General features: G+C 41.8%; 1 protein-coding gene across 6 annotated transcripts in view; it reads left to right on the plus strand.

Moving 5' to 3' along the window:
- PFKFB1 (6-phosphofructo-2-kinase/fructose-2,6-biphosphatase 1) overlaps nucleotides 1-13,074 on the plus strand; it is a 63,948-nt gene that overhangs the window by 46,474 nt on the left and 4,400 nt on the right. For all 6 annotated transcript variants that reach the window (XM_081125175.1, XM_081125177.1, XM_081125173.1 and 3 more), the window contains 3 exons: nucleotides 1,583-1,729; nucleotides 5,194-5,298; nucleotides 11,209-11,338. In XM_081125175.1, the coding sequence (XP_080981301.1) occupies nucleotides 1,583-1,729; nucleotides 5,194-5,298; nucleotides 11,209-11,338 (382 nt within the window). The remainder of the gene's footprint in view (nucleotides 1-1,582; nucleotides 1,730-5,193; nucleotides 5,299-11,208; nucleotides 11,339-13,074) is intronic.

Genomic DNA, 13,074 nt, shown 5'->3' on the forward strand with positions numbered 1-13,074 from the left:
CCTTCACACTGGCAACCTCCTCTCAAGGTGGACTCTGACCTCTGGCTCCCACCTCTCTCACTCCTCAGAGAAGAGTCAGAGGCCACCGGAGGCATCACTCCCACCTCCGGGCACCACCTGCAGCCAGAGGTCTCTTTGGTTGGGCTGGCCTCGGCCTTGCCCTCATAGCTCAGCACCCAGTTTGGACACGTGGTCATCTCCACACGCATGCTTCCCTCCACACAAATGTGAGCATGGACACGCCCCTGCCTGGCCTCAACCTTCACAGTCATGGGCACAGTGCACCCTGCACTTTCCCATCCACTGTCACTCACATCAATTACAGTAGCTCTCACCTACTGTGTGCCAGGGAGTGCTCTGGGTGCTCCCCATCCATTATCTAATCTGCACTGGCAGAGACCAGGCTGGGTGAGCTAATGCTGTTCACATCTTACCGGCAGGAGATCCCAGGCCAGAGAGGGGCAGGGACATGTCCCCAGGCACATGGAGACTGTGTGAGGAAGCTGGAGCAGTCTAACCCCCATCACCTACCTCCCAGTCCAGGGCTCCTTCCACCAGAGCACACTGACTGCTGCTGACTCAGAAGCCATAACTAGAATGTGTGTACACAGTGCCCTTATTTGTACATATCAATGTGTGCCTGTATCTGTGCACTTGTGCAGGTGTTCCTCACACACCATCCGTGACTAATAGCATGCCTATACACTGAAGGACAGTGAATCACTTGCTCATCTGGGCTCCCACAGCCCTTCGTGGTTTCTCTCGGTGCTGTCATTGTTTCCCTCACTGGACTGGCTGTGTCTTGAGAACAGGACACTCTGGTACTCAGTACAGGTCCACATGCACTTAGTACATGTTTGAATCCCCTTAGAACCTGAGTACCAGCACCACTACTAAAGCAATAAGAATTCAGAGTCAAAGAAATATTCCCCAAATCCCACCACTCCACATCTAGACCATATTCTGAGTACCCAGAACCCTAGAAATCCCTGCCGTTGTGGTCTAGCGCCTGTTTCCAGTGCCTGTGTGGCCCTATCCCAGAGTCTGTCCACCTAAGAACAGGCCACATCACAGGAATGTTCACCCCTAGGTGAAGAGGTGGCCAAAGGGTCACTCTTTGTGGATCAGGGGCATCTGTGAAGATACGAAGTGGACAGAACTTGGTCATGTGACTGGCTTATCCCCTCAAGGCATCTATGAGTGAAGGATGGAAGCATGAAGAGAAGGGAGGTGGAGTGTGGGCTGAGTGCCTCCATAGGTACTCTTGTCCCAGTCTCCACAAATGTTAGAGGTGGACTGTTTGAGTGAATGAGTAACTGTGTAGGGGGTTCAGTGAGCAAGCTTCAGTGAAGAAACATGCACATATACACACACAAACACACATACTATATTCCCTTGATCCTTAGTCACATGAGAAAGAATATGACTTTTTATAAATTGGAAACATTTAAATTATATTCTTGTTTGTTCATCATCATTTTACCATTTGTGACAGATCTGACCTTATTCTCATGGCTACCCTGTCTTCTTTCATCTCTCTCTTTCTCCCCTCCTCTCTTCACCTGTACTCCCCAATTTTCAGTATGCTTATGCCCTGGCCAACTTCATTCAGTCCCAGGGCATCAGCTCCCTGAAAGTGTGGACCAGCCACATGAAGAGGACTATCCAGACAGCCGAGGCCTTGGGTGTCCCCTATGAGCAGTGGAAGGCCCTGAATGAGATTGATGCGGTGAGATGTAGGGGAATGGGTTTCCTGACGGGTGGTGGGGCTTGTCTTTGAGCTTATACCCTGGGTTGCCTCTGCTCTTGCTCCTTTGGTAACCTAATTAATTCAATAAACATTTCTCCACAACCAGCCATGTGCCAGACACTATTCTGTGTGTTGAGGATCCAGTGAACAGACAAGTTCTCTACCCTCATGGAGCCCAAGTGCAGACAGTAAATAAGACACTACATGTCATGTGACAAAGTGTTGTAAGAAGGGAAATACAAGGGACTATGGAGGCTCAGAAGATGAGGGTACTCCTGACAACACTTGGTGGTAGGAGATTTACAAGGAAAGCTAGATGAAGGTAGAGGTGAGAAAAGAAAAGAAACAGGTGAAACAGACTGGGAGTGAGGGAAGAAATTTGGTTTTGGTGGCAAGGAGCAGCTCATGTGAAGGCCTAGAGGTGAGAAGAGAGCATGGCATGTTCAGAGAACTGAGGATAGAATAGCAGAGAGGCTGGGACAGTGATCATGAAGTCTGGAGATAAGGGAGATAAGGCTGGGAAGGAAGGCAGCTCATAGGGCTTTAATATTGTGTTGAGGGATTTGGATGCTGACCTGTAAATGGGGAGTCATTGATGTGGTCTAAGTCAAGGAGGAGTGGCTTGAATGCGATTCTCATTTTTTAAAATAAAGAGGCCACTCTGGTCATGTGTAGACACTAGGTAGGAAGAGGGCCAGAATGAGCATGTAGACTAGTATGGAGATGGCTGCATTAGTCCAAGCAAGAGGTGAGGGTGTGATGGACCAGAGTAGTGGCACTGGATTTGGAACGAGGAACTTGAAAAATATGTCATTTGACCCTCATGACATGGCAATCTCTCTTCAGGGTCAGGGTTTCCCGTGAGCTCTTTGAAAAAGCACTGTTTCCTCTCCATTGTCACCTGCACTATAGATCACTGACATCAGGTAGCAGCACACAGGTTATGATCATTAGACCCCAAAGTAAAAGCTTCACCACAGGTGTAGATAACTCGAATGTAGGTAGGTTAACTTGCTTGCCTACTAAATGTACCTCTATAAATACAGAAAAGTATGTGTGTGTATACATACATGCATATGTACTTAACTACAGGTGCACAGCGATGCACATACTTACAAAAGGGATATATAGCATTGTTCTACATATCACAGGTATTTGCTATAAAATACATGCAAGAAAATATGTAAATTCTTCATCCTAAGAGTTCAGTTATGGTTTGTTTCTGGCACACATGTGATGTAAACATTTATTTGATATCTACTTTGTTTCACAAAATCTGTGAAACAGATTTTGCTGGAGACGGAGATTGGTTCCTGTCTTCACTGGATTTTCCAGCTAAACAGGTTAAACAGAGGAATAAACAGAGGAGTACCAAAGAGGGTGTGCAATACAGGCTCTGATAGGCTAGACTGTGGGTGGCAGACATTGGGGCAGGGCATCTGGCCCAGCCAGGATCTGCCTGGAGGAAGCGATGTCAGTGTCAACTTGGAGGGTTAATAGGGAGCCAGGCAGAGAAGATCTGGAGTGGTGTGCCAAGCAGAGAATAGCTTAAGCAAAGAGGGTAGTGTGTGTGTGTGTGTGTGTGTGTGTGTGTGTGTGTGTGTGTGTGTCTGTACAGCTGCTAAGGCTGTAGCAGTGGGGACTAAGAGGGAAGAAGGGGATAGATCTGAGAGGAATTTAGAAGGTCAAGTCTCAGCACTCGGTAATGAGGCTGTGGGTGAGGATGAAGCAAGAATTTAGAATGATGCCTAAATTTCTGGTGTGTTTTCCATGATCAATAATATATTAATAATTCGTTCCATTGATTGAGTCTTTAAAATGTGCCTTGTACATCCCTTTTGCACATATTACCTCTAATATTCAAAACGTTTTTGGAGGCTAATTGTAATTCTCATTTTGCAAATGAGGAAAATAAAATTCAGAGAGGTTAGGCAATTTTTCTGAAGTCAACAGGGAATCAGTGACCATTTCCACAGGCAACAGGTTCTCATAATGCCTCAGAATAGAGAGTCAAAGCCAACCTGGAAGGACTGTGTGCATCCTGTAGGGTGCACTTTCTCCCATGGGCAGTGTCAGTTGGAGAAGTTTGACAATGCAGAGCTGTTTGTGGGCTGGGGTGGAGGTGAACCTCACCCGTAAGGGAAACCTGGTAGATTGCTCAAAAGACGGCAACCAGAGCCTGCTGCTTCCCCTACAGGAAGCTCTAATCCTTGGAATCCACACACCAGAAGGAAAACATATAAACTCAACATCACTTCCCTACCCTACCAACAGCCATCTCACTCTTGGAATTTCTCAGTGGACTTGGATCTCTCATATGCTCCTGAGGGACAGTGTCTGAACTCTCAATTTCTTTTTTGGGTAAGGAGAGTGTATCTCCCCTACGCCCACTCTGAAACCATTAGGAATTTACTAATTCTTGCCTTCTGAGATGTCTGTGGATAGCTGTTTCTTTATCTGCCAGAGATTCTGGAGCAGAGGTAGGGCAGGAGGGATGAGAAATGCTATCTAATAGGAGAACCCTGCTGTAGATGTGCATAAACTTGCATCCATAGTCACAGACACCCACCACAAGTATGCTTACAGCCACAGACCTTTACTTTACACATGGGCCCACTAGTCAGACACAGGCTCTCTGTCAGACACATCTACCAAAACATCTACACCATACACACACACGCACACTTACAGACACACCTAGAGATACATATAGACACAATCACAGTCACCATAGACACACATGCAGTCTTTGCTTATTTCTACATCACATGAACACAGAGGCATACCATGGACACATACACGGTACATCATACAGCCTCAAGCATATTACTACAAATTCACACAGACCTCAGACATAGGCATACATGTGTTCACACATATCCACCAGAAACATAATCAGGCACATACACACTCACAGATACACATGCCAAAGACAGATCACAGAAACATTCATACAGGCACATTTTCAGATGCTCAGACACCCTGTACACACACAATCACACAGGCACACTACATATGATGAGATAAACATACAAACGCAAAGTATAGATCCCTAAACATGCCACAGGTATACATCATAAGCATACTGCACACACACATGCAAAGTCACAAATCCTTAAACCCACATATTTATAAAAATACGTACATATATATAGACAATGTACACCTACAAACTTATTGGGACAATCATATAGAAACACAACAGAGACCCACCATACACTCATGCTGAACATATCTATACACATGCACTCACTCTCACATCTGCACAGCCACATACCTTGTGTGCGCACACACATATACATTCAGGCAACAGCACAAACCTAGAGCTGTGTTTACAGACACCTAGGTGCTACAGTTCTACAATCATTTGGCCTCAAAACTGTGGTAAAGGCTGTGTGGATTTCACCTTCTAAATACTTTTGTCCCCAAATAATTTTTCTCAGGGTGTCTGTGAGGAGATGACCTATGAAGAAATCCAGGAACATTACCCTGAAGAATTTGCACTACGGGACCAAGATAAATATCGCTACCGCTATCCCAAGGGAGAGGTAAGCTTTGAAGGTTGGACTGATTCCCAGAACTCCTCCCCAGTGTCTCCATTCCAACTGCTAGGTTCCATAGTTTCCTAGGTTGCTTTAGAAACAGGATAAAGCATATTTTGCAGCAACTGCCATCCCACAAGGTACATGATTATCTGGCCTGGGGCTGTCTCAGATTCTTGGCTATGAGCAACAGATTCTTCTGTTTCAAAAGCTACATATTTGCCCTGACCGGTGTTGCTCAGTGGTTAGAGTGTCGGCCAACTCACTGAAGGGTTGTGTGTTGTATTCCCTGCACATACCTGCACTGCGGGTTCATCCACGCCCGTCAGGGTTCCTCTTTCGCATTCATGTTTCTTTCTCTCTCTCTTTCTTTCTTACTCTCTCTCTCCATCCCTCCCTCTCTCCCTCCCTCTCTCTAAAAATCAATGGAAAAAAATATCCTCAGGTGAGAGTTAACAAAAAAATAAAAAATAAAAATAAAGGCTACATTTTGCCCACTATTTCCTCTCTGCTTTCAGGAGGACTCCCTTTATCCTAGACTTTGTCTCTGGTATACTTTCACTAAAGGCACTTGAGGTACTTCAGCATACTCTAATTTCCTGGCGTTTTATTGTCAAGTGGTCTAAAGCTCCAGCCTCTCTGAGCAGTGGGTTGGAATCCAAATGGACAATGGCTAATATTTTAACCTACTTCTTTGCCACCACATGAACCAGACCATCAGTTCTCTATCCCTGTATGAGGTGCATCCTCATTCCTTTCTACTCAGCCTCCATTTAGCCAATTCTACATTTTAGAGTATTTATTAGTCATACTCCATTTCTGATACAAATTCCTAAGAACAGTTATCACAAAAGCCAACATCAGGGAAGATAAAACAGTAGCTCTCCTTTGTTGCAAAGCACTCTCACATTTTCATCTTCATCCCCAGAAATGACATTACAAAGTCTGCCTGAGCTTGCCCTCATTTTCCTTTATATATTTTGAGCTTCTGTTATTAGAGGTAGATATATTTAAAGCAATTATATCTTCTTAGTAAATTGTACATTTTATTATTATATAGTGAGAAAACCTCTTTTCTCCTAAAAATGCTTTTTACCTAAAAGTGTATTTCATTTAATATTAATATAACTACATAAGATTTTGTATAGTTAGTACTTGCCTAGTTCATCTGTATCTACTCATTATTTTGTGCTTCTTTTTATATTTTTATTTTGTGTCTATTGTAAACAGAACATAATTGGCTTTGGTTGATTTTTAATACAGACTGAAAATATATGTCTTTTGAATGGTAGATTTGGTGCATTTACTTTTATTGTCATTACTGATTTATTTCAGCTTACTTCTGTTTTCTCATTTGGAGCTCTCTATGCTTTGTTTATTTTTTCTCTTTTCCTCCCTCCTTTAGAATTGGTAGAGTTTTTAAATCTATATTTGAATTATATAATCTGTTTCCACTCTTTTAGAGGTTGCTCAGCATTTTAATATTCATGATTAGCAAAATCTAAAATGAATATTTCCACATTTTCCTAAATTAAAATAAGAATTTTAAATCCTAGTCACTCTGTCTCATAACTTACATGTTTATTACTGTTTTGTTTATTTTTATTTTTTATTTTAAATTTTATTTATTTATTCATTTATTTATTTTGTTTGTTTATTTTTGTTCAAAATATTACAGATGTCCCTTTTTCTCCCCAATGACCCATTCCACCCCGCACCCCCCCCCCCCCGCCAATTCCTCTCTACACCATTGTCCATGTCCTTGGGTAACACATATATGCATATAAATTCTTTGGTTAATCTCTCCCCCTCCACCCATGCACCATCCTCTATCCCTCTGAGATTCGTCAGTCTGATCCATCCTTCCATGTCATTGAATCATTTCTGTTCATCAGTTTATTAAGTTGTTTAGATTCCACATATAAATTAGATCGTGTGATGTTTGTCTTTCTCTGCCTGGCTTATTTCACTTAGCATAATATTCTCCAGGTCCATCCATACTGTCCCAAAGGGTACAAGATCCTTCTTCTTTAGAGCTGCATAGTATTCCATGGTGTAAATGTCCCACAGCTTTTTTATCCACTCATCTACTGATGGGCACTTGGGCTGTTTCAAGATCTTAGCTATTGTAAATTGTGCTGCTATAAACATTGGGGTGCATATATTCTTTCTGATTAATGTTTCAGGATTCTTAAGATATATTCCTAGAAGTGGGCTCACTGGGTCAAAAGGCAGCTCCATTTTTAATTTTTTGAGGAACCTCCATACTGTTTCCCATAGTGGCTGCCCCAGCCTACATTCCCACCAGCAGTTTACCAGGGTTCCCCTTTCTCCACACCCTTACCAGCACATGTCATTTGTTGATTTGTTGATGGTAGCCATCCTGAGAGGTGTGAAGTGATACCTCATTGTGCTTTCATTTGCATCTCTCTGATGATTAGCAACACTGAGCATTTTCTCATATGTCTCTTGGCCATCTGTATATCCATCCTCTTTGGAGAAGTGTCTATTCAGGTCCTTTTCCCATTTTTTAATTGGGTTGCTTATATTCCTCTTGTATGAGTTCTTTGTACACTTTGGAAATTAGCCCCTTATCAGATGCATCCTTGGCAAATATGTTTTCCCAGACCATGGGGTTCCTTTGTATTTTGAGGCTGTTTTTTGCTGTGCAGAGCTTTTTAATTTGATGTAGTCCCATATGTTTATTTTTTCTTTTATTTCTCTTGCCCTAAGAGATGTACCAGTGAAAATTCCACTATGTGAGGTGTCTGTGACTTTACTGCCTATGTTTTCTTCCAGGATTTTTATAGTTTCGCAACTTAACATTTAAGTCTTTTATCCATTTTGAGTTTATTTTTGTGTATGGTGAAAGTTGGTGGCCTAGTTTCATTTTTTTGCATGTAGTTGTCCAATTTTCCCAGCACCATTTATTGAAGAGACTGTCTTTACTCAATTGTATGCTCTTGCCTCCTTTGTCAAATATTAACAGACCGTAATGGGGTGGGTCTATTTCTGGGGTCTCTGTTCTGTTCCATTGATCTGTATGTCTAGTGTTGTACCAATACCAGGGTGTTTTGATTACAATGGCTTTGTAGTACAGTTTGATATTCAGTAAAGTGATCATTCCCACTCTGTTCTTTTTTCTCAAGATGGCTGCAGCTATTCGAGGTCTTTTCTGGTTCCATATAAATTTTTGAAATGTTTGTTCTAGATCTGTGAAATATGCTGTTGGTATTTTAATAGGAATTGCATTGAATCTATAAATTGCTTTGGGTAGTATGGTCATTTTAATGATATTAATTCTTCCAATCTCTGAGCATGATATATTCTTCCACTAGTTAATATCTTCTCTTTTTCCAGTGTCACGTAGTTTTCCAAGTACAGGTCTTTTACATCCTTGGTTAAGTTTATTCCTAGGTATCTTATTTTTTTAGTTGCAATGGTAAATGGGATTGTTTTTTTAGTTTCTCTCTCTGAAAGTTCATTGTTGGTGTATAAGAATGCCACTGATTTCTGGATGTTGATTTTGTTTCCAGCTACCTTGCCAAATTCGTTTATCAAATCTAGTAGTACTTTGATGGAGTCTTTAGGGTTTTCTATGTACCATATCCTGTCATCTGCAAATAATGACAGTTTTACTTCCTCCTTTCAAACTTGGATACCTTTTATGTTTTCTTCCTGTCTGATGGCTGTGGCGAGGACTTCCAGTACTATGTTGAATAAGAGTGGTGAAAGTGGACACCCCTGTCTTGTTCCTGTTTTTAAGGGAAATGGTTTTAGTTTTTGCCCATTGAGTATGATGTTGACTGTAGGTTTGTCATATATGGCCTTTATTATGTTGAGATATGATCCCTCTATTCCCACTTCGCTGAGAGTTTTTATCAGAAATGGGTGCTGGATTTTGTCGAATGTTTTTTCTGCATCTATTAATATGATCATATGATTTTTTTCCTTCATTTTGTTTATGTGATGTATCACATTTATTGATTTGCGGATGTTATACCAGCCTTGCATCCCTGAAATAAATCTATTGTTTTGTATTTTAGTCCAACCTTGTGTCTTAATCTTCAAATGAATTCATATTATTATTATTAATTTTATTATCGTATACAGTTTGTTTGTAGTTAACCACATGTTTATCAATCCCTCGGTCAATTTTTCTCCTTGCATCTCAAGTTTTCCCTCTGGGTTCAGTTTCCATTTTCCTCTAGAGGTTTGTTTAGGAGGATCTGTTGGTAATAAACTCACCATTTTTGTCTAAAAAGGTCTTGGGGTGGGAGGAGGTCAGTCCTAAATGATACTTTTGGTATAAAACTCTAGGTTCATAGTTGTTTTCTCTCAACACTTTGAAGATATTACCCCCATTGTCTTCTGACTTTTAATGTGGCTAAGAAGTCTCCTATCAGTCTAATTGATATTTCTTTTCGCTCTGGCTGTTTTTAGGGTCGTCATATTTTTATTGCTTTTGAGTTCCACTCTGATATGTCTAAATATTAATTTCTTTTTATTTATATTGCTGGGTTGGACTCCTGAATCTGAGAATTGGAATTCTTTATCAATTCTAGAAAAACTCTTAGACATTATATCTTTAACTATTTCTCTCTCATATGTTCTCTACTATCTCCTTCTGGAAATACAATTAGATGTGTATTTGTCCTGTCTCTATTCTGTAGGTCTCCTAACTTTTTCCCCTTGTTTTTGATCTCTTTGCTGCAGTTGGAGAAATTTCTTCAGCTTTGTCTTCCAAATTTTGATTTCTTCAGTTGTATCTAAACTTCTGTTTACTCCATCCATTGAGACTTCAGTTTTAATGAATATATATTTTTTGTTTCTAGAATTCTATTTAGTTCTGTTTCAAATCTACATCATGTATTTACTAGCATCTTATTTCTTCCTTCCATTTTTTACTCCATCTTTTATTTCTTTAAAAATTTTAAACATATTTGTTTTATATTCTGGATTATTTATCTTAAGTTTTTAAGGTTCTCCTCTCAGGGTTTTTTTCCTGCTTATTTTCACTCATGATAGTTCATTTTCCTTGCATATTATATTAGCCTCAGTTTGGCAAAAATTTATCTGTGACAATCCCATGCAGTCTGAGTTGAGAAAATCCAGAGAAAATTTTTATTTGCTTCTTCTAGACACTCCTAGGAGCTAACAACTTGAAATCACTTTTTATTAAACTCTCAGCTTAGCATTTCCTGAAACACATGGGTAGTGTAATTCTGAACCTCAAATCCATTGAGGGTAGACTTATGGTTGTACATTCTTGTAGGAGGCATTTTCTAATTTTTTGTACTAAGAGTCAAACAGAGACAGATATAGGTTTTTATTGTTTCCTTTTGCTTATATATACTTTTTTCTAGTTCATACTTCTGTTGAAGGTGTAGCCCTTTGAGGGTCTCAGGTTTATTTGAGAATTTCAGTCCCAACTCCCTACCTCGTGCATACCTAAGGCCTTGTCTTCTGTCTCTATAAGGTTTTAAAAACTCAAGTCTTTTGGATAATGTGATTGACAAATATCCCCAGGGCAGTTGTGGCCTCTACATCCACTTATCACTCTTTTTTACGAAGGTTTTCTTCATTTTGGAACCCTGTATTTATAATGTTTCCCTTATTTTCTTGAAAAGTCAGCAATGCAGGCATTTATTTTATCTAACTTTTCGAGTAATTTTTTGTAGTGGGAAGTTTTATTATTGTTATTGATATCTAGTTGAATATATTGATTGCTCCCCATTTAATAGATGGGAAACCAAGACCTTAAGAGGGAAGTGAGTTGCCTAAGGTCATACTGCTGGGTCAACAACTCAAGTGGCACCACATCTAAGTTTTCCTGATCCTTAGTCTAGAGTTCCTCTCCTCTGGGCAAATGTACCTCATCTCCCTTTCTTACCCAAATGTTTTTCTTATTTTTAGTCCTATGAGGATCTGGTTCAGCGTCTGGAGCCAGTTATAATGGAACTAGAACGGCAGGAAAATGTTCTGGTGATCTGCCACCAGGCTGTCATGCGGTGCCTCCTGGCCTACTTCTTGGATAAGAGCTCAGGTACTATTATCCTCTCCGTTTCTGGCATGGGTGGATTCGAGACCCTGGCACTAGCAGTTGGTGGTTTATATATTAGTTAAGAGCACAGTATCTAGAACAGAGATGTCTGAATTCAAGTTCTTTCTCTATCACATACTACCTTTGGCAAATTACTTCAACCTCTCTGGCCTCAGTTTCCTCATCTGTAAAGCGGGGACAATAATGATGAAGTTTAAATAAATCAACATATGTAAAGAGCTTAGAACAGTTCATGACACATAGTGTGAGCTGCATAAGTGTTAGGTGCTATCGTTAGTATTCCTACCATTCTGAGCTAATGTCTTCAAAGCCAGCCTTAACAATCTGCCTCAATCTGGAAAAGCAAAACTAGTATTTCTCTGAAGCTTGCTGTCATCAGGTGGGAATGGACCTTTCATGCCCTCATGATACTGATGACAGGTTTCTATATTTGCTGTAGAGATGATTTTCTCAAGATAGTGTTTTCATTTTTTTAAATTTAAATCATTTCTTTTTTAAAAAATATCTAGGCATTGTCATTTATAGAGTATTTATATACTGACTACATATACTGAATTGCAAACTAGGGCAGGTGGCCTGGCAAGGGACTGTTGTGCCACCTTCAGGTGTAGAGTCCACGTGGATGCTGAAGTGTTGGCATTTCCAGGACACTGTGAGGGTGTGTGAGGACAGCGCAAAGCCATATTTGAAGTGGGCAACGTTTGCCGATTTGTATGGTTTCTATGTTGTTAAGTTTAAAATCAAGGGCACTTGTAGTATGGAGTCATCCAGAATTGGAACCTGGGGAACATGAGAACTTGACATTGGACAAATCATTTCCTCAATTTCCTTACTGAAAAAAAGGTGGTAGGGATTGGGGTGGGGGTTCCCGTGCTACTGGATTTCTGATACTGTCCACATACCTACTGCTCGGTGCTGTCTGAGACGGCGAGGCAGGCACAGTAACCTGACTGTGGAGGTGAGGAAATGGGGGCTCTGAGAGTGAAGTGACTCCCCACCTAGGTCACGGGGCTCAGAGGGGCTGGAGGGACATGGATCCCATCTGCATTCCAGCAGCCCCCCCCCCACACACACACACATGCATGGAGTGTGTGGGTAGCAAGCGCGTGTCCTGTTTGCACACTACCCACTTCCTACCTGCTCCCATGCACAGGCCACACCACCTGCTCACAGCTGCCCTGGGAGCTGAGCCAGGCAGGCTGAGCACATGCTCCTGCCCCTATTACTCAGGTGAGGAAACAGAGGCCGAGAGATGACGAGACTAAGGATGCAGACCCAGGGGACCTCAGAGCTGGGGCACCCTCGGAGGACATCTAGTCCAACCCTATGCTGTGAGAGATGGGAACCCTAAGGGCCAAAGGGAGAAAAAGCAGGGCCAGGCCACTTGTGGAGGCGGTGGCAGAGCGGGGTGCCAGACCTCAGGCAACTGGGTTCCCTGCTGGGAGTCTCTTCGGTCACCTGTGCCACGAGGAACAGTAACTCCCGCAGAGCATCAGCGAGGTTGGAAGCAGATAGTGCACCAAAGTGCCGGACCCAGGGCCTGACGGTGATGCTGACCAAGGCGAGGAGGAGGAGCAGGATGGGCGCCCAGGACATTGCCAAAACAGATGTCTCAGGGGGCTGGCAGGGCATTGGCTGGCCCCTTAGAAGTGAAGGAGGAACCTCCAGCGTGGGAAGCCGTGAGGGGTTAGGTTCTGGCTCAATGAAGGGAGACGAGG

Source organism: Miniopterus schreibersii (genome assembly GCF_964146895.1).
Source record: "Miniopterus schreibersii genome assembly, chromosome: X".
Lineage (NCBI taxonomy): Eukaryota > Metazoa > Chordata > Mammalia > Chiroptera > Miniopteridae > Miniopterus > Miniopterus schreibersii.